The sequence below is a fragment of the Anarrhichthys ocellatus genome, unplaced genomic scaffold, assembly GCF_004355925.1.
Source record: "Anarrhichthys ocellatus isolate YVR2014 unplaced genomic scaffold, GSC_Weel_1.0 scaffold2, whole genome shotgun sequence".
NCBI classification, from domain to species: Eukaryota; Metazoa; Chordata; class Actinopteri; order Perciformes; family Anarhichadidae; genus Anarrhichthys; species Anarrhichthys ocellatus.
In genome coordinates, this window is record NW_022280032.1 from 9,707,748 (window position 1) to 9,731,755 (window position 24,008).

At 39.1% G+C, this 24,008-nt stretch overlaps 4 protein-coding genes across 7 annotated transcripts; 3 read left to right on the forward strand and 1 right to left on the reverse strand.

Annotated features, from left to right (window-relative positions):
- Nucleotides 1-27: 27 nt before the first annotated feature.
- Nucleotides 28-3,587, forward strand: LOC116392083 (SH2 domain-containing protein 7-like). The gene is made up of 8 exons (XM_031863235.1): nt 28-100; nt 207-349; nt 809-975; nt 1,587-1,676; nt 1,989-2,154; nt 2,236-2,391; nt 2,503-3,180; nt 3,283-3,587. Exons 1-8 carry the CDS (start codon nt 52-54, stop codon nt 3,328-3,330), a joined length of 1,497 nt encoding a protein of 498 aa, XP_031719095.1. The 5' UTR covers nt 28-51; the 3' UTR covers nt 3,331-3,587.
- cib2 (calcium and integrin binding family member 2) lies at nt 3,361-13,676 on the reverse strand. Its single transcript, XM_031863225.1, has 6 exons — nt 13,288-13,676; nt 11,858-11,892; nt 9,562-9,673; nt 7,390-7,537; nt 7,098-7,293; nt 3,361-6,870 (listed from the first exon to the last, which is right to left on the reverse strand). Exons 1-6 carry the CDS (start codon nt 13,336-13,338, stop codon nt 6,849-6,851), a joined length of 564 nt encoding a protein of 187 aa, XP_031719085.1. The 5' UTR covers nt 13,339-13,676; the 3' UTR covers nt 3,361-6,848.
- A 1,000-nt stretch (nt 13,677-14,676) lies between these two features.
- On the forward strand, nt 14,677-19,485 carry lrrc61 (leucine rich repeat containing 61). Of its 3 annotated transcripts, none has more exons than XM_031869768.1 (9): nt 14,677-14,802; nt 15,738-15,833; nt 15,919-16,065; nt 16,181-16,241; nt 16,441-16,526; nt 16,611-16,676; nt 16,766-16,834; nt 17,024-17,149; nt 17,265-19,485. In XM_031869768.1, exons 1-9 carry the CDS (start codon nt 14,775-14,777, stop codon nt 17,369-17,371), a joined length of 786 nt encoding a protein of 261 aa, XP_031725628.1. In that variant the 5' UTR covers nt 14,677-14,774; the 3' UTR covers nt 17,372-19,485. The 3 variants fall into 3 exon arrangements, with proteins under 3 accessions (XP_031725628.1, XP_031725636.1, XP_031725619.1); XM_031869776.1 differs by lacking the exon at nt 14,677-14,802 and adding an exon at nt 14,813-15,532; XM_031869759.1 differs by lacking the exon at nt 14,677-14,802 and having other exon boundaries at nt 15,540-15,833.
- Nucleotides 18,408-22,782, forward strand: idh3a (isocitrate dehydrogenase (NAD(+)) 3 catalytic subunit alpha). 2 transcript variants are annotated; one of them, XM_031869740.1, is made up of 12 exons: nt 18,408-18,521; nt 18,755-18,820; nt 19,472-19,534; nt 19,647-19,730; nt 19,951-20,065; nt 20,256-20,443; nt 20,741-20,874; nt 20,955-21,057; nt 21,187-21,251; nt 21,402-21,486; nt 21,953-22,105; nt 22,194-22,782. In XM_031869740.1, exons 1-12 carry the CDS (start codon nt 18,495-18,497, stop codon nt 22,275-22,277), a joined length of 1,167 nt encoding a protein of 388 aa, XP_031725600.1. In that variant the 5' UTR covers nt 18,408-18,494; the 3' UTR covers nt 22,278-22,782. The 2 variants fall into 2 exon arrangements, with proteins under 2 accessions (XP_031725600.1, XP_031725608.1); XM_031869748.1 differs by lacking the exon at nt 18,755-18,820.
- Nucleotides 22,783-24,008: the final 1,226 nt, after the last annotated feature.

Sequence of the window (24,008 nt, forward strand, 5' to 3'; positions counted from 1 at the left end):
AGAACAACCTTGGAGGTAACAGACTGTTCAGACATTGAGAGAAGCATTTGAATGTTTGCTGAAATGACACCAGGTTCAAACCACACACTCTCAAGGAAAGGTACGTACTCCATCTCAACTAAAAAGAAAAAGAGCTCACATCATAACAGTTTTTGATATTTATGTTCAGCTTAGAATAAATTCATAATTGTCCATCTTTTTTTTAGGGATTGAAAGAAATTGCTGCGTGCTGTACAGACAACAGAAACCCAGATCTGAGAGGATCTGCCACTTTTCCGGGTCAAGGACAAAGGACCAGAGACATACAAAATCTCCCTGCCTCAGGACCTGTCTGACATCTTGCTTCAAGGTAAGTACTGTTACTAGATCCCCACCACGCTCACCACAACTGGTCCCCCCCTGCTTTAATAACTAACTCATTCATCACATAATCTCCATGCAAAGTATAAGTTTGCGTAACATCTGTGTGACATTACAGCAGAGGAGGTCAATGTAAACAGAAGCCTTAGTGGAATAAAAGGGAGAAAGGACTTTGGACATCGTGAATGCTGAATAGTTTTGATTATGTTAAATTCAATTATTAAATATTGTTACTTAACAGCAAATAAATAATATACAGTATATGTTAAAATGTAAGATTAAGTACACACAACGTGTTATTTCCTGCAACAATGAGCATGTTGAGCTACTTTAGGTTGACGCCTCCTGAAAAATAAGCAAATTAGTCGGTTGAAATGCACTCTCACTGTCTATGTTTTCAAAATGAATGCTGGTTGTCTTCATCGGCTGTCTGTGTGGATTTGATAAGGACCGGGCAAGGATGGAGCAAAGGGAACCAGCAGTTGACTGTCATGTTGAAGGGACTGAAGGAAGACTCAGGGAACTGGCTTCAAAGTGGTTCATAGAGACTCAAGTGCCACTCATCGTCCAGAACGGCTTCTTCCCCACCTGGTTCCTGGGCTTCATCACAAGAAAGTAAGTATTCATTAAGAAAATATTTCATTAAATGTACAAAATAAATCTCAAGTGGGCTATGATGAGTCAGGTGTTGTTACTGTTTTGCAGGTTAAGAATTAACTTTAACGCTCAATATCAGAAATTCTATTCTCCGAAGTGCTTTTATGTATTTTTCTATGTAGAATTATAAATAACTAATGTACTAATTTATAACTACTATAAAACTCTATAACAGATTAGTAACAAATGACCAGCTGCATTTTTTATATAGAAGGTGTATTTTATTTGTGAAGAAAACAATTGTATGTGGGTTATCACTTAAGCTATATTATCTTAAGTCAGAGTGTAGTGACATTTTAGCATAGCAGACATTTAAGACCTATCCTCTGGCAGACGTACAGTAAACACCTACAGAACCTGTGTATATATCGGTAGATGACAGGTTTATGAAAAAGACCTGAAACCAAATGGATTTTCCTTTGATGCAATGTAATTTCCAAGGTGAATTACGTAATCCGCCTTCCTCCGCTCAAAATCAGCCTCGCTGTTCCTGTAAACTCAAGCCGTATTGGGCTTTTGGGAAACACTTTTGAGTTTGTGTTTTAACGTTGTTGGTGGTCTATCGACAGGGAGGCTGAAGAAATACTCAGAGAAAAGGAGCTGGGCTGTTTCCTGATCCGTCTCAGTGATAAGGCCATCGGATACATACTGTCTTATAAGTGAGTATTGGTTTGCCCTGAACAACCTCTGATTGTGTTTTAGTCAGCTTATTTAAAAATATACCTTTTTCAAAATGAACCTCTCTATAATAATGTGTTTTAATGCTATACAAATTTTAAAGTACAGTATGCAATGAGTATTTTAGAGCTCAGAATGAAACATGGTACTTTAAAAAATTTTTTTGTCTAAACCACAGATCATATTTCAGTGATTTTAATCAAACTCCCATTTAAATCGTTTTTTTCAGTAGAAGAAACACATTTTGTTTTGTGTTTTTTTTTAATCTAATTCATTTTAATTTCCTGTTGCAGAGGCAGGGATCGGTGTCGACATTTCGTGATAAACCAAAGTGAATCAGGGAAGTTTGTAGTGTGTGGAGACACTGAGGGACACGACTCAGTCTCTGATCTCATAGAATACTACAAGGCAAAACCCATTCAGCCGTTTGGAGAGTACCTGGCATCTTCGTGTTTTGAGGTGAGACAAAACCCCTGAGTTATTTTCTTTAAGTAATGTTGATCGAGAATGGAGGTCTAACTGGTGTTTTTTTTCTTACAGGCACTGGATAAAGAGCTGTATGATACCATCCAGGTTAGCCCTAAAGAAAAGCATGTGGCCACTGTCGGAAATGTGAAGAACATGCGAAAACCACAGATTAACTCGGAGTCAGAGCAGCCGCCTGCACGGCCACCAAAGAGCAACAGGACCCTGGAGGCAAGTATAGTCCTTTATATACAGGAAGATTATTCTGATGTATATATTACACATAAATTGTTGCTGTACCTCCAAGCTGATTTTAACAACCTGGCTTGTTTTTTAAAACAGGAAGTACCACCTTTGCCTCGGAGAAGCAGGCACCTTGCAAGTGGCCCCCTGAATGACCCGGACAGGGTTTTGTATACTCGGCTCATGAAGCAATCACCCAGGGAGATCCCCACATTTCAACACATCTGCCAAGACAATCTCCCAGGAGATAATGTTGGGAGAGCTGAGAGATCCACAATCCAGGATCAGAGCAGGTGTAGTCCTCCATCTGGAGCAGAGTCTGTTTACTCTGAGCTCGGCCTGCTGGACAGCAAGAGCAGGTCTCTACCGCTTCTGGACAACATCTCTGATGGAGAGCAGTCCTACAGGCTGAGTGTACCCCCCCACACTCCTCCGAGACTTTCCCCCAAACCCGTCAGACAAACCGCTAGCTTAGCCCCACTGCCAGAGAGGACAGACTTGAGCAGCAGAGCAAGCAGCAGCCACAGCTTGGAACACATAAGTGACAGTGCTGTCTATCACCTGGCTGGCAGGCCTGGTAGTCCACACACTACATCCTCTGGGACCAGGTACGCTGAGGTCCCCAATGAAGCCGTCGTTGGTCGCTTCCCTCGTGACAACACATACGAGCTGATTCCTGGCCACGAGGACACAGCAACACCTGAACCCAACAGCAACACCTATGAGCCTCTGGAGGACATCAGACCTAAACATAAACACCCATCCTTTGGGTTAAAGGTTAGTAGTGTTGTCAAAAGCTTTCATTTGGACACTTGAAAGGTTGTTTTTAATGTGCATCCTATTTTATTTATTGATTAAACTCTTTTTTACCTCCTGCAGAATGATAAATGGAAATGGCTGTTCCCTGAGGCCAAGAGGAAATGGTGAAGATGCTATCTTACGAGCTGCTAATACAAATGTTCACTAGTTTTTCTCTGACACTACAGTGGTCCTGCCTAATATACACTTCGTGAAAGCTTCTTTTCAACATGGGATTACATTTTCACAGCTATTCAAATGATATTTTCTGTATTTTTGCATTTTAATGTATTTATTTATGCTATATTTAGATTTTATTTTCCATATTTAAATAAATGACAGATTCAAAGAGGAAAACTCACAATTCTTTTCCTCAGAAAAAAAGTGTGTGCTGTGTCTACTACTGGTCTTTAAATACATTTTGCCTACAGGCTGCTACCATCAATGCTGCACTTCATTCACAGGAAACTTTATTTGCATACAGATTTCAAACGGCTGCATACAACTGCAATGAGGAAGTGTGTCAAATATGTTGAAATGGAATTTATTATCTTCTATCATCTGCTGCTCTTTTACTCTCTAATTATAGTTTTAGTGGTATGCACTAAAACAACAGTATAACCTTTCTTAGTACTTGAATGCTTTCCATGGTCATAGTTATCTTTAGAAGTCATTACAGACAGGATCAGATGCAGGACTGTTTTATGTAGAACTTGGGTGGCAGGTGTATGGAAATAAGATGTTTCCACTGAAAACAAACCAGGATATAATAACTCACTCAAATATCAAATCATTCAGCTTGTAGGATCAACAATATTTTGACATTTCAGTCATAATCTATTTCACAACTTAGATAAAGATGATAGTGTCAGTGGAAAAGGAAACATGTGTCACTTCTTAAACCAGAGAGACAAGATGCCTGATTGTGTACCAGTGGGTTTCTGCACCTGTGGATAACACAATGCACTAGGTTCAGTATGCAAAAGAAGATAAAACATATCCTCATTTAAATATAACACAGTTGTGTGGTACTGTGATGTGGATGGAGAATTACAATAACCCAAAATATTTCAAACATAGAATAACTGTTTAAAAAAACGTAACTTTAACCCCTAAAACCCCTTTATATACAACCCATAAGCTTGAGGGTTTAGTCTCAGAAATATAGATTTGCATAAAAAAAAGCTTTCAGCTGTATCTCATGACGCTCAGCAGTGGCTGGAGTTTGATTAGTTCACAAACTGTATGAAAAAATACCTCATTGCTAAAATAGAAGATATATATAATGAATAATCATAGCAAAATAAATACTTAATATTTAATATTGATCTAGAATGGTAAACAAATATTTGATAACAACTGTGTTGTATAGTATTGTCAGTCATTTATTATCAGTTTATACATTAGCTACCGAGGCTTCACAGGAAAAGTTGTAGTATTGCATACGGCATTAGACATTTTACATCTGTCTGTACTTGCAACTCTGTACGTTATGAACCAATTGTTCATCAATTCTTTAAATACTGCTAAATAGGGTTTAACAATGTAAGAAAAAGAAGAAATAATAGGGTATTTTGATACACAGCAAAAATGTCTTTATCTGCCATTGAGCAGTTTGTCAGCTCTCCACTGTGGCCATGTTGTGAAGGTGTAAGTCACCATCTTAAATCCCATCAAATTAAAGCAGACGAGGTCCTGCTGAGTGAGATCAGTACGAATTTCACACACTGTTTGGCCTCGCTCAACCACAGAAACGTACAGAAACTTGCTTACAGTAATGGCTGCTTTACAGCTCCAGTATCACAGTGCACCAGAAGCTTCTCTGCTGGAATCATAATTAAACAGATGTTCTCTGTGAGACCAGTAATTAATGAAGCCACACAATCAGCACTGCATTGCCCTGAATATTTGGTGCTGCCCTCGTAAAGGGGCTCGGAGATAAAGGAAGAATTAACTGGCTGCTCTGATGACTGCACACTGTTTAACTGACTCCAACATCCTACCCTTTCAGGCAAATTAAGACTCTCAATATCAGCTTTTCCAAATATTTCATAGCTGGCAGTGTGCGTGAGAAGAATCATACCACCGCGGCTGTTTTGTACCCTCATGTTATGTTGATCTGCATGCATGCGTGGGTATATTTTTTTGTCTGCTGTCACAGAAAAATAATGCCATCACAGTTCCAGCAACAGTCAAACATGTTGTTATTACCAATATAGCAAACACAGGAAAGCCTATATATATGTTATGTTGCAGCTAGTGTCCCAATTTCAATTTTCGAACTGTTCTGCATACAGACTCAGCCCCAATTAACCAGGTCATACTTATTCTGCAGCCATTGCATTTGGCAGCAAAGACGTAAAGATGCCTCGGGATGAATCTTAGCAGAGGAACAAAATGTTCTGCATGTATGGCTGGCCAACATCCACAGTATGACTCGCGAGTACAACCTAAGCTGAAAAACATGCCGTACAAAAACATAATTGTATTCCATACTGTACCAGATGCAAATATGTACCCTACAGCCAAGAAACCAGGATTAATCAAACATGACCAGTCATTTCCTGCAGCTTTCCCGTTGAGATGAATGTGTGTGTAGGATGTAATCATGCTTGTGAGTGCTGAGGCAGCTCACTCCTAATGATCACATCCTGCTTAACAAGTTATTACTGCTCATATGATGGGCTATGCAGGGGTCCAGTCATTCCCTGATCGTTATGGTCCTTATCATCATCGATGGGTGGGTTGAGGTAAACTGGTTATATGGATGAGACATTACTGAACTCATTAACGTTTCAGGTCAGGTCATTCAGTTGAAATGATTCAACAACAAGAGCTCCTGTATTTAAGGATCATTTCATGCTTTTTCATCGACAATTAACATTACAAATCCATTCACACACACACAAAAAAAAAAAAAAAAAAAAAAAAAAAAAGAGAAAAACATTTATTCTAAGTAAGACAAATACCTGAAGTCACATAAAATATTGTAACAAGTTTATCCAAAAGATGGCTGCATTTAACATGTCATGATAATGGCTGAGGCAGAAGAAAGATACCAACATTTGTTCAGACAACGGAGCCCTTCATGTAACTGGAGAACAGTAAGATGATTGTCGTCATCAATCAGTTCCACAAACAACAAACCAAAATGTTAAAAGCAACACACTGCATTTCTAAATATTGCATAGCTCGTATAAAATAGCTGTATGCCCTTAATGCCAATGCTGTGCTTTCATTGACTTCTAGCTTTGTCCTTTGTCTCATGAATACTAAATATCTAGTGTGTAAGACGTCACTGGGGGTAGCTCATGTGCAATATACTGTAGGTAGATGAGTCTGGCTCGTTTCATACTTGTTTCACTGACCATGATTCAACCTTAAAATGTGGAAAGAATAGTCTTTCTCCCAACAAGAGGCCCCTCCAGGTCAAGCCCTTTTAAAAAGGCAGTAAAAGGAAAATACATTTTCATCTAGTAAAGAAATAACAGGTTCATGGAATTCAGCTTCATCCAGTATTTTGTTTGGGGAGGTTAGATGTTCTTTGACAGTGGGAGTGGGAGACAGGCACTGTGCTGTGGCCATTGACAGGTAGAGTCCTGAGGTTCCCCACGCTGTCGACCGTGGAAACCTTCGACGGAGCCCTCTCAGATTCGTATATGGAAGGTACTGAAGTGACAAAAGAGACCATGTAAATGTGCATAGTGGTGGCTCAGGATTGAATTGATTGTTAGGCTGACAGTTAAATGATGAAAATGATCACCAGCCATCTGGTGAAGGAGTAACCAGGTACACAGCATGCGGGATAATGCATGAACAGCCTGATTTTAAAGGGCCACTTGCTTGTCACATACATTTATACAACGTGTTGACAAATTCATCAAACATTGAATCACCTTAAAAAGTCAGGAGCCCTCGTAATCATATTTTCAAAGTCAGCATAAGAGAGTTTGCTGTCTCCGTCTAAATCCGCCTCCTCGATGGCTTTCTCACACACAAGCTGCACCTCCTCAGGAGTCAACTCCTCCTTCGTCAGCCTATTCAGAGTCTTTTCGAGGTCTTCTTTGCAGAGATAATTATCCACATTGAAATCTGTGGGCAACAGAGATGTACAACAAAAAAACAACATTTGATCAATTCTAAAATTAAAAAAAAAATGATGAGAGTGTTTCAGAAATCCGTCATTACCGTAAATTTTAAAGGCATATATCGCCTTGAGCTCTCGAGGAGCCATTTCACTGAGGACGGAGAACATGTCCACAAATTCATTAAAACTGAGATTCCCAAACCCATCCTCGGAGAAAGACTCTACGATCCTGCTGCAGAAGGGGTTTTCCTACAGATGAAGGGGGATGGCAACATATACAAGGATCAGTGCAAAGGGTTAATGTAAGACTCACTGCAATGTAAATACCAAGATGTTTGGATAAGAAAAACAAATATCTTAAAAACACCCGAAAGGAACAATGGGTGACGTGCTTCACATATGATCTGCAAAGGTATAAACTGGTGGGTGTTTTCTGCTGATCACAGGGTTCAACTGAATAGTGCTGACTCTGCTCTTTGTTAGTATGGTGAAGCCATTATTTTCACCTCCGTCAATCAACCATAATGACCTAAGTTACCCGTTAAATTGACTCAAAACACACGTGGGACCACCCACCCACACACACACACACACACACACACACACAAAATAAGAAAGCTTGCAGGCCCGTGTAGCTCGGGTGCGATGCAGCCTCCCGAGTCCTGATCCTCAGCAGAGCGAAACACACAGAAAGTCTAAACTCACAGTTCAGCTCAGTCTTGCAGAAACAGTTTGTGGTGCAAGAGATGAAACTAGTCGACAGTGGAGGTGACGGCGGTGAAGTCCTCGTCAGAAACACACCAACAGTCCTTTTCGGGTCAGCAATGGCGTCCTCTGGTCCAGCGACTCGACGACTTTAGCTTTACACAGACACACTTACACACAACTCTCGACAAAGTCGACTGAAATTAAGCAACAAATGTGCAGAACTGTGCACAGCTGCAGTTTTCTTCTTTAACTTGTTCACACTTCTCTGCATTTCTTCTTTCTGTATTTATTTCGCTCTCTCTTCACGCCTCTTTTTCTTTGTTGTCTTTTTTCTCTTCGCCCCGCCCTCTGCTTTACCTTCGACCAATTACTGACTGACACCTAGAGTAACCAATCAAACAACCACAGCTCAAACTAAAGGCACAATCAGTGTTTTTTTGTTAAACCCACTGCAATATTGTTTAGAGCTGTTTACTACTTATTCACCTATTTACATCCTACGTTATGTTGGACTAAATTATCTTAATCTCTCAGTAAAACACTTTTTATTTATTAAACTAAATTACTGTCACTTTATTTGCCTCACTGAGTTATTTCATCCAACTTTATTATAAACTAACTTGTTTTAATACCTAACTTTTACACCAGGGCTACAATAAGTTGCTGCTAAAGATTTTATATCCCAGGTAAGTATCTTATTTCACGCAGCTTGCAATAAATTCCCACTGAAGAGACTTGGAATGTCACTATCTCTGTACCTTTATCTAATATACACACAGCCTTTATCCAGAGGACAATGAGCATGTTTGAGCTTAATACAAGATCAGCAAAATAAGCCATTTGTATAAACAGCAATCAACCTCCTAGGGCAATGGCATTTTTAACTGCATATCCTGAGACGTGTCAGTGCCTGTATCATCCAGTCAACTCAGCACAGCTCATTAAAACTCAGCCAGATATGAATGTATTTATGGTTATGAAGCTGTAGAGCACTTCGGGTGATCGCGTATCGTCTGGGTCTCATCAACCCTGCGTTGCCTGGTCTCCATCTTCCTCCCCACCATGCTTACAGGCCATGCAATCGTGTGACGGTTTTACAAGCTAGGGCCACATTCTCTGTGCTGAACCCTAGGCGGATAAGGACTCCATGTGACATTGTGTGGTATTTATGTCTGGTGCACAGGAGAAAAGTGGAGGTAAATGTGGCTGCAATATGTTTCGCAACATGCAAAATTCAAGATTCCTGGATGTCCTTTTCAAATGGCAGGTGCTTAAAAATAGGAGGGGGTGTGTCAGTCAGAGTAGAAAGGCTGAGCGTTTCACGGCACATTAACTTTCATGAGCTCAGAGTGTGGTGTCATGCAATCAGATCAGTGATGATGATGGCTAGAAATCAATTCTGTCTGCTGAAGGAGAGTGTGTATTGATTAGGTGTCGGCCCACATGAGTAGTGGGTGCCGCATTTGTTTTAGTGTCCTCTTGGAAACTTGGTGAAAAGCAAATTGCGGCTGATTCATTAGGGAAAAGGACTTACTGAGGTATATGGTAAAGAAGGATTTGTTTACCTTTAATTCTGGCATGTTGACTATTAAGGCTAAAGGCAGTTTACAATCAGGATCATTGGTGTAGTCCATCGGTACAAGATGTGGAGCCAACTCATGGTATCTGCCGTGCAACCTAGAATAAAAAATAAAAACATTTTAAACAATTTTGCTTCTGGTTTACTGACATTTAGAAACATAACAATATACAGTTATATTTTGATGTGTAATACATTTTACGCAGTGGAAAACATTTAAAACAATTAAAAAAATAAAAGATAGTAACTGTATTATTCCGGGGGAAATTGTTGTGCCTAGAGAATTTTAGAGCACAACTAATCATTCTCTCTCCTGCCCCTCTCTTCTTGTGCTGTTAAAACCTTGAATTTTATGTCATTCATTATTGAAAATAATATCAGAGGCTGTGTGAATGATGACACAACGTCGGGAGAGTGTATGCTTATCTACAGCCCCCTTCACTCTGTCCTTTGACTAATCCTGTCATGGCGTACCTGCGTTGTCAGAGCACAGCCATCTATCAGCAGGGACCCTGGTCTTAGAGGACAAACTCACTACAATTAAATTAGATAAACCTGTCAAAATGATGGAGTTTCATTGGTACACCGCAAGAAATGAACCTGCAGTTCTTACGTACCACGACCGTGGAAAATGTTTGTATCGTACAGTTTCTGCAAATTTGGCCTATTAACATCAGGTTTTATTTCCAAAACTATTACACAAAGATACACTGAAATGTTTTAATCTAGGGATATGACACAATACTGAGGGGTTCAAATCCTTACGACATCAGAGATAACCTGTTTCTTTTATGTCACATAACTGTGCTGTAACCGTTGCAGCTGGAGACAGAAATGAGACGTGTTTTATGAAGGTCATAAAGAGTGACCCAATTACGCCCTCGGCTGATTGTCAATTTTGGTTCCAGTTCAATGATGGTCTTTGAATCAAAAGCAGGCCAATTTCACTGACGAGGAACAAGTACATGCATACTGTTTGTTTATAACGGAAAAGGGAGGAAAAAGGTACAAATGTTTTGTTAGAAAGTGAAACAAACAGCATTGATGCAATTAATCAGAAGCCTCATGGAAATGAGTCCTGCTGAAAAAAACGAGTTTTTTTCTGTGGTTACTGATTATGTAGGTTACTGATTTCATCACCTCTGGTTTACAGATAAAAATAAATATAGGATCAAACAAGCATGTTTCTGTTTTGTAACATGAATTTCTATTTCTTGGTAGTTTGTGTAATTTTAGAAGACAGTAACCAATGCACCTCAGGACACACATGACTTCAATGTCTTATTCTTTAGAGATATCATTTAAAAACAACTTTTACTGCACAGATTAGACCTCAAATTCCTGTACCAACCCTCATCCTTTTCTAATGTTACGCTGCAACATTCTTGAGTATCGGCTTTTAATCTCTTTAGTAGCTATGTATCTTCCAACATCTAGAACCACTGATAAAAGATCCTGAAAGACGAGCATCATTGGTCAATTCCATTAAAAAGAAAAGCGATTTGTTTAATTTATGCCTGTCATTAAGGGGGTGAGTGACAGAGAGAAATGATGCGGCCCTATGAGTCATGATACCTTCACCCAATCACTAAGAGTAGATTGATATTTATTTCATTTTTGTAAGTGTTGAGGTTGCACATGTCGAAAGAGGGAGAAATGTGACACTGAAAACAACACCACAGTCAAAAGGTCAACACGACTTTCAACGGTTTATGTAACATACTGATGTTACCGGACGGAACCTTCTAGATCTTCATTGACAAACACCTGAAGATTTTAAGATTTTAATGTGTCTGGATTGGCTGTTATGCTATTGACTGTTTGCTGAGATGTTATTAAGTTGATGGGGAGCTATAATTAATGAGTTGTATAAGAAGATCATTTAGGATGTCATTCCGCACAAGGACATTTAGTAGCCACTGAACTGTGACTGGAAATATAAAAATGATATGTTAAATACCGTGTTTCTTAATTTTGCTTTGCATAATTTTGAATTACTCCAACAGGAGTCAAATGCAGAGTGAGTAATCTTCTCTTTACGTTTCCTTGTAAAGAAAGTATGGTTTGTGATTTAAAATACAGTATTACATGGATTACAAGGATGGCACATGGGGAAATAAAGACAGGCGTAGTACATTTATATGATATCATTATGTGTATATAGGCTGATCTTATGGTTAGAGCAAGTGGCTTATAACTTAGCTAGTCTATGCTAGTTAAATAAAATAACAGTACATCTGTGAGCAAGACATCAGAAAGGTACAGTTGATAAAAAATCTTACCGCAGAATTTCTTTGCGGGTGAAAAAAGTACAGTCCTGCAACAAGAGAAAAATAACACAAATATGAAAATGAGGGACGTCTGATAAAAGACTGTATGCCAAATTATTTATGATACAAAAGATATTTACATGTTTTATAAAACACTCTCAATGACACATCTGTGAGTCACATAAAACAACATTACGGTTTCTCTGAAGTCACGTGAACAACTCTAACGCTAGTCGAAGTGTCTGGTGTCACTTAAATGATGACGTATGTGAGTGTTGTCACCTCTGCCACGGAACAATGTGGCAAGGGGAACATTATCTGCTGGTGTCTTACATGCATGTCTTGGCACACACATCATCCAACAGCCCTACAGGAGGCACTTCACTTTACATTTATTTTCCCATGTATCCACTCTGCCTGAGCTGTGCTCATGAGTGTGAGAAGCAGAGTGAAGCCAGCTGAGCACTAGAGACAGATCTATCCACTCAAAACAGTCCTGAAGATATTTGGGTTACTGATAATTGTATATGTAAAGCAATATCTATTCATCATAACCTACTTGTCTCCATCGTGTTAGATTACACCATTAGTAAGTTGGTGAGTGGTGAACAACGAAAGAAAAAAGTTCACTCAGTTGATATCAGGGTGTTTTACCTTAAATATCTGATCTTACAAAAATAAGATGTATTGATACCAAAGACAGAAACTAATGCAACCAGAAAACAACAGTGTGTTAATACGTTTTTTAAAGAGCAGCAGGAGTAACCAGAGAGGCTCTTGAAAACCAAACTGTCTCCTGAGAGTAAAGTTTCACAGCATGTCAAACCGGCTTGGTATCAATTATTAAGTCCACACCTTATCACATGATAAACCTGTGCACATGAAGATGTGTTTCTTACCAGGAAAACCTGGATCGTTGTTACAGGGGACAAAGGGCCAGATGTTCTCAGATAGTGACACAAAATCCACCAGTTTGCAGTGAAATCAAAACCTTCTGCTATTCACACCTTATTAAGACTATGTAAATATTTAAACAGTAGAGTCATAACTGACCTTTAGTGGGAAATTGATTATTGCCTTTAATTAATTGAGCCATTTGGTACTAATGATCAATATTGCACTCATCCATTTGCCTTTTTCTCTATCTCGCAAAATGTTCAGTACATTTTTGCTTTACCCAAATCGAGACATGGGTAATACCAGGGGAAAAGATGAACAGTGATGTATGACAATAAAGTCATGGAATAGTAATAAAAAGTAATAGAAAAAGCATGCAATTAAGTCTTTAAACACTGACACCTAATACGTACGAGCATTACAAAGCTGTATAAGCATAATTATTTACTTACAGTGTACTTATCTACTTATTTTATGCATTAACATGTTTTTTTCTGATTCAGGAGTTGGACAACGCTCTTCCAACAATCTGCAGGTGCACTTACCTGGTAGGCATCAAGTTGCTCGTCGGTAAATATCGTTTGCTTGTTACCCATCTTAATCAGGTAATTTGTTGCTTGTACACATTCACAACACTGAACGGCCGAGGCCTTTTCTCAATGAAAGGCATTTAGGGGGTCCGCGGCAAAGACAAAGTCTCCGCACAGGATGGGTTGACGACGATGCAAACTCTTAAGACAGGTTGTTGCTATTGTCCTTACAGGAGATGTCCGCCATGCCTGTAAAACGCAAGGGATGCGTGAAAAACATGGAGAAAAAAAAAAGCTAAGTGGACCAGTGTCCAGTGTCGGAGCCAGTGGGGTTGTCTGCGGAGACCATGAGCTGCAGACGGATGTGCGGCAGACAGGCAGCTGCTGTCCACCAGAGATAAGCAAACCAATAGGACCTCTGGTAAATAAATAAATAAATGAATACATGAATAAATAAATAGATACATACATAATCTAGAACCTGCTGGTAATGAAGATGCTGTCTATAGATTGTGTGTTGCTTAATGTTGATCAATCCACATATGTGGATTTTATATTATGAAATTAAAGGCTGCAGCTTTTATGTGTGTTGTAGCACGTCAACAACGTCATTATGTTTGGGTGAAGAAGAGTGGGGTGTAATGTGCAGTGGTAGAAAATGTATTCTGCCTACTATTATTATTATTAGCAATATTATCACTATTATTATATGTTGTTTATAAGCTCTTGATCTGCAAAGTAGGCTAAATGTAACGTTATATGTCACATGAGCCTACATAACTAGTGGCATATAAAAGTTCAATCTAAATGTAGCCTGGTTGAATAAAAATACTCAAACTGAGGGAATACAAGTTACCTTCCGTAATGTATGGGCACTAGCACAAACCTAAAATGATGTCTGGCCAGACACTTTCCATTAACCCCTTTTTCCCATATTTCTCAGCTCCTTTTTTTCAAAACAAATTAACTCATAGTAGAAATGCATATGGGTTATGTCATTGGATTATACTTTGCATGCTCATGTATTTTCTATCCTTTGGATTAAATTAAGTCTAGTAAGAATTGACTATAACGTTCCCATATGGCCACAACAGAAACCCACTGAGTGATGATTTCTCATTGCTGTGTATCCAAAGAAAAACTTTGAATTGCCACGAACCTGTTGCACAGACACAACATCTAACAAATACTGCAACAATGTCCCCCAGCCACGTCCTCGTCCTCCCTCTAACACACAATGTATCGCCTCCGTGTCGTTCCGCTGCGCTGGACTGCAGAGACTTGAGGTCCGTGCAATCCACCTGCGTGCTATATTGCAGCACACAGCAGTACAGTGAGCGCGTCCTGACTGCACCCCAGGACAGATGCCAGTTTCACATTCCCCCCCCCCCCCCCCTCCCCCACCAAAACAAAACAACCACAGCCTTGTCTTCCATTGCGTTGATTAAAACCGTCGCTTTTTATTGCGACACGTAGCTTTCAAAGTAGCAAAGTTGCCCGCGATGGACTCTAAGCGAGATAAAGACCAAGGTAAGTTGTGACGGATAGCTTGTTGCTACGTCGCTATGCTAGCCGCTAGCTAGAGGCGGCTTCAGCTAAACATGTAGCTAACAACGCATCGTTCGTCGCATAACATTGTACGTGTGTCATCATCAGAGGAAAAATGAACAGTTACCATTTCATTAACTAACCCACCCACTCTCATCCTCATGAAATCACAAAGGCGATAGACAAGATACAGCTGCTAACATGAGCTAACAGCATTTACTGGTGTCAAGCTAAGCTAAACACCGTCACCTTTATTTATTTCTGCGTGTGTTGATGAGTTTCAACATATGTTTGATGGCCCTGCTCCAACACGACACTGGTTCCTCCTTTTTCAGTACCCTGTCTGACAGCCCTTTCATTTGCATATTAAATAAATGAATACACCTGATGCAAATCTGAATATATAACAGGATGAAATGTAAAAGAAAATGACCCCAGCATCATTTTTATTTATGGTCAACCTGCCGGGGAGTCAGTGTTTCGTTTGTTCAGGCTCGTGAAAGAGTCATGTGGAGTTAGTGTTAGGGACTGATTCTGCCTGAGGAAATTAAACCAAATATAACTCCCTCACTGGTTATTCATGCATGCGAAATGTCGAGCTAATACCATCACAGACAGCACATCTGCCTGTTTGTGTCCCGTCTCTCCAGAGCTGGCAGACGAAAAGCTCAGCGTGCTGCCAGATAATGAAATTCATGTTCTGCTTGAATTGGTATTTGCTTTTTTAGAGAAGGACTGCATGGGTTGCTGTTTGAGTGTTCCACCTTAAACAGAGCAGACACAATTGGCTTCCAGCATTCTGCTTTTTGCAGCGCTGACTCACAACTGAGGACCCTGGGATTGTGTTGCATCTATAAGAATAGAAACGTGAATGTGTGGTTTGTTACGCTGCAGTCTCATTTCTCCGATTCTTTCAGATGCAGACTGTGAGAAGATAACTGCTGTGCTGCTCAAGTCACGTACAGGAGAATTTGATTTGGAGTCGATACTGTTCCTCAAATTGAGAGGTCTTGGTAAGATTCAATTAATGTATCTACCAGTAAAGCCTTTCAAAAATGCGTTATTATTGTTTATAATGATAAGTTGCATGTCTTACAGGAATCCATGATCTTGGATGCATTGGGGAGTGTATGAGTTTAGAGAAACTGGACCTCTCTGGAAATAACATCTCAAGTTTAGCTCCTCTGGCATCTCTTCGGCTTCTTTCTGTACTCGGCTTGTCTGCCAACAGGATTTCCAATTTAGGTAAGATTTCAGGAGCAACATATTATTTAGTTCCATGCTGTGTGTTCCCTTATCGTGCACATCTCTGTCATGAATTAGAATTTTTATTGCAATCTTATTGCTTTTGTGCTTTCAGAGCCACTGCGTAGTTGTGAAAGTTTACAGCACTTAAACTTGGCTGGTAACATCATATCCAGGTATCGCAATATGACCAAATGCTTACCCTCATTATGAATATGTCACTAATTACAATATTAATTGCACTGTATACAAACAATGTAATGTGTCATTGCTGTTAAACATAATATTTTGCTACCAGTAATTATACTTTGACGTACACCATCCTGAATTGGTTGTGTAAAAGTCATCTCTCATCGGTTGTGTCTGCTTCAACAGCATTGAGAGCCTACACTGCCTTCAGCCTTTGAGGAAGCTCGAAAATATACGTCTCAAAGACAACACCTACAATTACAGTAATCCAGGTAATTGTTTTGTTGTGACTTTATTTGAAAACAACCCCGTGAATGGAATATCTTGATACTCACAGTGGCTTTCTCTGTGCACAGTGTGCAGGAACTCATCATATAGAAATATAGTTCTTGAGATGTTCCCCAACATCAAAGTGCTGGATGGTAAGACTTTTTTCTTTTCTTTTAGTCTCTTGCGTAACGTTATCTCCGAGACTCTGTTACATTTTTTTTTATCTGTTTCTAATCTGTAGGTGAAAGAGTGGTGGGACGTGGGAGTGAGTTGTACCAATTATGCAAGGACATCGATGATACCATCAAAGGTGTGTTTGTTAATTAGTGTGTGACTGTGTCATGACTTATTATCACACTCCATTCATCAGTCTAAGTTCAGTTGTTATTTATCTTGCATACACAATCGTCCAAAGTCTGTGATGCAGTTTGCAATTGTTAAAGTTTTAATATTCCAAGTAAAACATTACTGAACTGTTTGTCTTTCTATGAATGTCCAGCCGGTTTATACAAGAATGGACAGCTTGTTGAACATCCAGATTGCAAACCATGGGTGGAGGATAATTACTGGGAGATAAAAAGATCAAACAATGCCATTATTGAAGAAGCCTACAAACAGTTTAACGGTAAGAGGTTCTCTGCAGAGCAATTCTTTAAAAAGAAAAGTGTTGCATTTGATCCACAGTAACCAGTCAACTCAACTCTATATAATCCTTTCCCTACATTTATTTTCCTCTCCAGATGTACTTCATGAATGCAGACTCCTCAACAACAGAGCCACTCATGTCATTTCGCAAACTGAAAGATCTATGAGCCTGAAGAAGCAGCCAAAGCATTATGCTATCTGAGTTGGGCTATTTGAGACACATTTGTGTGCAAGTTTTAGTTGTATTATGATATTCCATGGCTAATGTACTCTAGGTTTTTCAAATTACTAAGCTGTATCCAAATGCTTGATAAGTACCATTGCCAGACACATGCTTGGTGTTGCAGTGTGAGGCATTTGTTGAAATCTCATCCTATGCATTATGTATCGAAGGATACATGTAAGTGGTTTGAAAACCTTTATCCATACTGACACCCCTCAGTTTGGTTGAAAAGATGTCTTTACTTGCACAGTGTGCATTTTGTACAATGTTGTAGCCTGCATTTATGCTGAGAGATCTGCTGCTTAAGATTTTCTATAGGTTTTACGTAATTAAGAGCTTTCTTCCATTTTGCATTGCTGGATAATTTTGGGAGTACATGTCTCCCATGCTGTATGCTTTCTTTGTGAGGTGAGGTGAACTTTTTGCAAAAGTGGATGATTGTTTCAGCTGTTTCTACTTGTTTTATATCATAAAGTTTATTATTTGTGGAACCACCTTGTGGCAAATACAATTGCTTCACATCTCTTTTTACTCATACCTACAACTGGTACTGTGCGTACATAGTAGACATTGTTTGCACATCCACTGCAAAAGAAAACACGTACGTGGACTCTGAGAAGCGGTCCAGTGTCGCCACCTGGTGGTGCAAAGATGTCTGTGCGGCAATTCTAGTCGCAGTCCATCCATTATTCAGACCAGCAATCAGTCGTTAGCCCGTTTATGATCACAAGTACGCGTTTTCCTCTCATAAACTCGCATTTAGTTTTTTCAAGTATCACTTGAGAGGAAGTCATTTCCCTAAATGTCATTGCTAATCCGGGAAGATATCCAGAATAACAGCACGAGCAAATCCTGTCTTTAAAGGTGCATTTAAGTGTAGAATTAGTCAGTATTATAGAATGAATTAAAAGAGTGTATAACTGAACGTTGCATCCATAAAATAATTTAAATTGTCATGCATCATGACGTTAACTAATGCTGAGATTTATTTAATGAGGGTTGATTTCGGGAGGAAATAGTCCCGGACGGACATCCGCTTTGTGTTGCGGTGAGCTCGACAAGCTGCTGCTGACTCTGCTGCATCGACCTTGGCTAGTTGAAGATGGCAGGGACGGCGTGGAGGTCAGCGGTATGTACGGGGGAAATATGTAAATGGTATTTTAGGTATTGCACCAAACTCATGACATTGTGTTTAGATGAATCCAGTGACGCTAAACCTGCAGGCATACCAGATACCAACGTAACCTACCCATGCAACTAGCTATAGCTGTTATACATGTCTTATTTGATCATGCATTGTTGTAAAAGTTAGTTTGTAGCTGATTGCTCAACAGATGTCAATGAAATGTCCCTCATCTACAGATTCTTAACCTACTAAAACAGTGGGGTTTGTCGCTCAATGGCAAGGATAAAATCAAGGCTCAGGAAGTAAGTTCAGCACTGTGGTTCAGCATAACGTTACGCATTACAACGTGGACTGTCCTTCCTGCGTTTGGAAAAAGCTCTCGGCATCTTTGCTATACTGCATGTCTACAATTTCTGCAATTCAACTATAGCGTTAAGCTGCGATAACATATGTAAGCTAATTTACTGTTAACTGGCAGCTGTGTTTCAAAGATAAAGGTATTGGCTATTAGTGATCTTCATTGCCCTCTTTTGAGGTGATGGTGTTTATCAACAGCAAAGGTTAATTGCATATTAAGTCACTTATACTGAACAAGACAACAGAAAATTGCCTTTTCGATGCAATGAACATGCTAATCAAAGAACTAACAACTCCTGCTGTGAATGGGATCGAGTCTCCTCTTCCAGGACGTCCTTTGCAAATTTCTCTCATGCTTATCCATCCATCCTGACATTAATGGCTTGTGCTTCATGTACTTGTACTGCTTGTCATGTTCAGATACGTGTGCACAACAGTGATTATGTACCTTTTGGTCAAAAAGAGTGCAGTACAGAGGAATAGTTATCCAGATAAATTAGTCTAACATAAGTGTACAATTCTTGGGTACTTCTGTTCTTTGCTGGAGGTAGGGTTTAATTTTGCCTTTACAAACCGTGGCCATTTTTGATTGTCAGGTGTCACGTGTGGTTGGAGCTTTGAAGAAAGAGACCCCACAACCCAGGACGTTCACGTGTGGAGTATGTATCTTTCCTTTAATGCTACACATTTTGCTTGTATTAAACTGTGACTCTGAGGTGGGTAATTATTCGTATATCATTGCATGTTATGTGTCTTTGTTCTGCCTCACAGATTCAAACTGTTACTTTAATCCCTGGGGATGGAATTGGTCCGGAGATCTCCACTGCTGTCATGAAGATATTTGAAGTAGCTGAAGTTAGTACTGGCTGCCGAACATCATTGTTCACCAGGAACAATAAACAGCAAAAAGGATTTTTTTTAGGTTGCGATAGATAACACTGTATTTGCATTACTCCAGCACTAATACTGAAGAGACAAATCAGATAAATAATTAAAGTCTTGGAAAAAGCTCCATAATGTAAACTAATCGAGTGATTTTTCTGTACATACACTTTTCTTTTTTTTTAAAATCTAGGCACCTATTCAGTGGGAGGAGAGAAATGTTACAGCCATCCAAGGACCTGGTGGCAAGTGGATGATCCCTCCTGATGCCAAAGAATCGATGGACAGGAACAAAATTGGCCTAAAAGGTAACCTGCTTAATAGGCTTATAATTACTTAAAGAAACTACAAGAGCGATAAAATAACTTTATCCTTTGTGTTGGAAAGAGGTTTAAAAATACGGGACGAATACTTTACTGTTCATTAAAAACATGACACATTGGTTTAGATCTTATCCCTGTTCTAGTACATACTATTGAATTGCTCAACAATCTACAGGTCCTTTGAAGACGCCAATAGCTGCTGGCCATCCCTCTATGAACCTCCTGCTGAGGAAAACCTTTGACCTCTATGCCAATGTGCGCCCCTGTGTGTCCATTGAGGGCTACAAGACCCCCTACACGGATGTGAACCTGGTCACCATCAGGGAGAACACTGAGGGAGAATACAGTGGGATTGAACATGTGGTGAGACCCTTTAACAGCACATCACTTGTTTAGTTGTTGCATTGTTTCCAGTTTATTTTTCATACATTACATTGTTCTTTTGACATTTTGATTATTTCCTCACTGAATTAACATAAAGGCTTATTTGCTTTAATAGATCAAAACGTTGTATCTCATCGTCTTGTTTTGCTTCCCCAGTGAAGACACCTTTTGATATTAAGGAATTGAAACGTTGTCATTTTGTTTTTGAAAAAGCTCAAACACTGGTTACACTTTACATATTTTACCTGAATGTCTCTTGGATTTGTATTTTTTCAGATTGTTGATGGGGTTGTTCAGAGTATTAAGCTCATTACAGAGCAAGCCAGCCAACGCATCGCAGAGTATGCTTTTGAATATGCCAAAAATAATCAGAGGGCCACTGTTACTGCTGTTCATAAGGCCAATATTATGTAAGTTGCTTCAAGTAATTTGTCATTTTAAAACTGTTTGCTAAAATGTAATGGTTGTCCTCTGTTGACATTTCTTATAGGCGCATGTCTGATGGCCTTTTCCTACGAAAATGCAGAGAGGCTGCTGAAAAGCACAAAGATGTGAAATTCAATGAGATGTACTTGGATACTGTTTGCCTTAATGTAAGTCCCAATAGCTTTTGTTCTGAATTGGTTTTGTGTGTGTAATGTTTTAGATGGATATAAAGAAATATTTTGTTGGAGGTTTTGCTTATTAATTAATAGTTGCATGGTTTATACATGTTCTTATAGATGGTACAGAATCCTACAGAGTTTGATGTATTAGTGATGCCGAATTTGTACGGAGACATCTTGAGGTAAGTAAACCTCTTGCATATTGCACTTGTTGTACTAATAAGTCATATTTTCTCCATTATTTTTGTCCCTCAATGAAATGGAGCAAAAAGCACGTATTTACAAACTAAGAATACATCTAAAAAGGTAACTGTGTGTGTTTACCATTACAGTGATCTTTGTGCTGGACTAATTGGAGGTCTCGGAGTGACTCCTAGTGGAAACATTGGCGCTAATGGTGTTGCCATATTTGAGTCGGTATGTTCTTTTTATTCCCATTTGTCAGACTGTGATGACCAAAGTACATGTTGCACAGTAGACGTTCGTGGTGTGGGATGAGTGAGTTAAGGAGAGAGAAGTGTGTGCACATCCTGGCAAATATACTCATGTGTGAGACAAAGAAACGTAACTGTAGGGCACAGAGGAGGTCTGCACACAGTTCCAAATGGCTCCAAATGGTAAATTTCTCTTTCTCTTGTTACGATCTGCAAAGATCTTCATCAGGCAAACGTGAAAGAGAAAACAGGAAAATCGACACACATCGCTATCACATTTACCTTATTGAAATGTTGCCTTACAAGAGAAATAAACCATTTGGAGTGTGCAGACCTCCTTTTGTGCCCCAGAGTTAGCTAATCGCATCAAAGTTTGGCTTCTTCATGTTTCTTATCTTTTCATAAAATCTCAACCATGATGATAGATTGTGATTAATTTCTCCTGTCAGGTTCATGGAACTGCCCCAGACATAGCAGGGAAAGACATGGCCAACCCCACCGCCTTGCTGCTCAGTGCGGTCATGATGCTGCGGCACATGGACCTGCATGGCCACGCCAAGAAGATTGAGACTGCCTGCTTTGACGTCATTCGAGACAAAAAGGTAATCTACTTGTCACGAAAGAAAGAAATGCCATTTTGGTTGTATGTTTTCATTTTGATTTATTATGATTTTATCGTCTGTCTTCAAGGTTCTAACCAAAGACCTGGGAGGAAACTCCAAGTGCTCAGAATTCACAGAAGCAATATGTCAACGAGTGAGGGATCTGGTTTAATAAGACCACAAGTTATGTGTTAGGGTCACTTTGTTTCATGTCAAGTTGTATCTGCACATACTGCACATTTTAATCCATGATATGTATTTAAAAAAAAAAAAACACTCTGGGATTAGACATTCCAAATGTTTCATTATTCTTGTTGCACTATCTCTTGAGCATCAGTTACTGTATATGTGATATGCATTTTATTCCTGAACTGTTTTATCTGTGGTGGATATTGTCTATTTATTGGCTACATTTCAACTATTGTCTTATGTAATTAACACTGCTATTTTAACACAAAAGATGTAATCTGTAACCTCCATGAACACTTGAGAAACACTCAAAATGTCAACAAGTCAAACCCTTAAATTTTGTTCTTGGATATATTTCACAGTCATTTATGAAATTAAAGCTTTAATGATTTAAACATAGTAAGTTAACGGTTATAGTAATCTCTATTGTGAAACTGTTCTTCTTGCTGCAACTATAATGAATGTATAAAGAAAAAATATTACAATGACATTAGAAATGCTAGACTTTTTATTCTTGTGGGTATCATAAACCGTCTCAGCTGCTATGATGGTGACTCCTGTGTGATTAGATTCCTGGTGGAAGTTATTTCCATGTTAAAGTTTTATCCAAATTGGTATCAACGATATACTGAATACCACATATTATTTACAAAAACTACAGAGTAACATCCTATCATACAAGTAACTAGTATGATTTCAAAGCAGTACAAATGTATTGTTTACCAGAAACTAATGGGAATTAATAAGAAATATTTCTGCCTAAGAGAATAAATTAAATATGGTCCCGATATCATTTTTCATTATCTGGATAACAAGGCATCACCTTCAGTGCTAAAAGCATTGACAAGAACTTCCTCTTGTATTGCTGATGATGAGCTCCTTTTTCACTGCTTCCTCTGTGGGAACAGCTGTGATTATCAGCTCTGAATGAAGAGAGAGACAGGGCACCCTGACATTACATGACTCCTAACAAGGATAATAGATCTGTCTGTTCTGTCCAGAACAACATGGACTCAAGTGTGAGTAATGCACAGAATGTGAGCTAGTGACCAGATGAGCAATTTTCTTACAATGGCTTCATTTGCTCAGATTATTCTACCTTTTCTTCTCCCTGTGATGGACAAGAAACCCTATTAGTCTATCTTCCCCAGATCTCCAGAATGCAGCCATCTGTCTTCATCCAAAGCTTCTCTTATTTTATCTTCCATATTGAGGAAACCCTTGAAAATGTTCGCCTGTCTCCTCAGAGTATGTTGACCATTTTGTACTGACAGCCAGACACCACCTTACCACAGCATTATCAGAGAAAATAGTGATTTCTATTATTTTATATTCACATTTTCTGTTTGAAAAATGCATTTAAGTATTCTGTTTGGTGGGTAATTTAATTCCCAGATTTTCTTACATTGGATAAGAATTATTTAAAAAAACTCCAGTTTCATAATTTTTACTTTTGCATAGACTTATGATTGGCTTCCAGAGCGACTGACATCGCCCACGTCACCAGTTTCTTTTTCACATATCCACACTCACAGATTGCCTGTTTTATTCTCTCCATCATCTTCTCCATGTGGGATGAAGGACAAACTTCTAGCAAAGGTGTTATCAGGCTTCCCTACAACAAGTTAAGTACAAAATAGGCTTAAAACCACATATTCTAATTCGCTCAATCGTCATTTTTTTCAAAACTACATTATTCAACTCATCTCTTAAT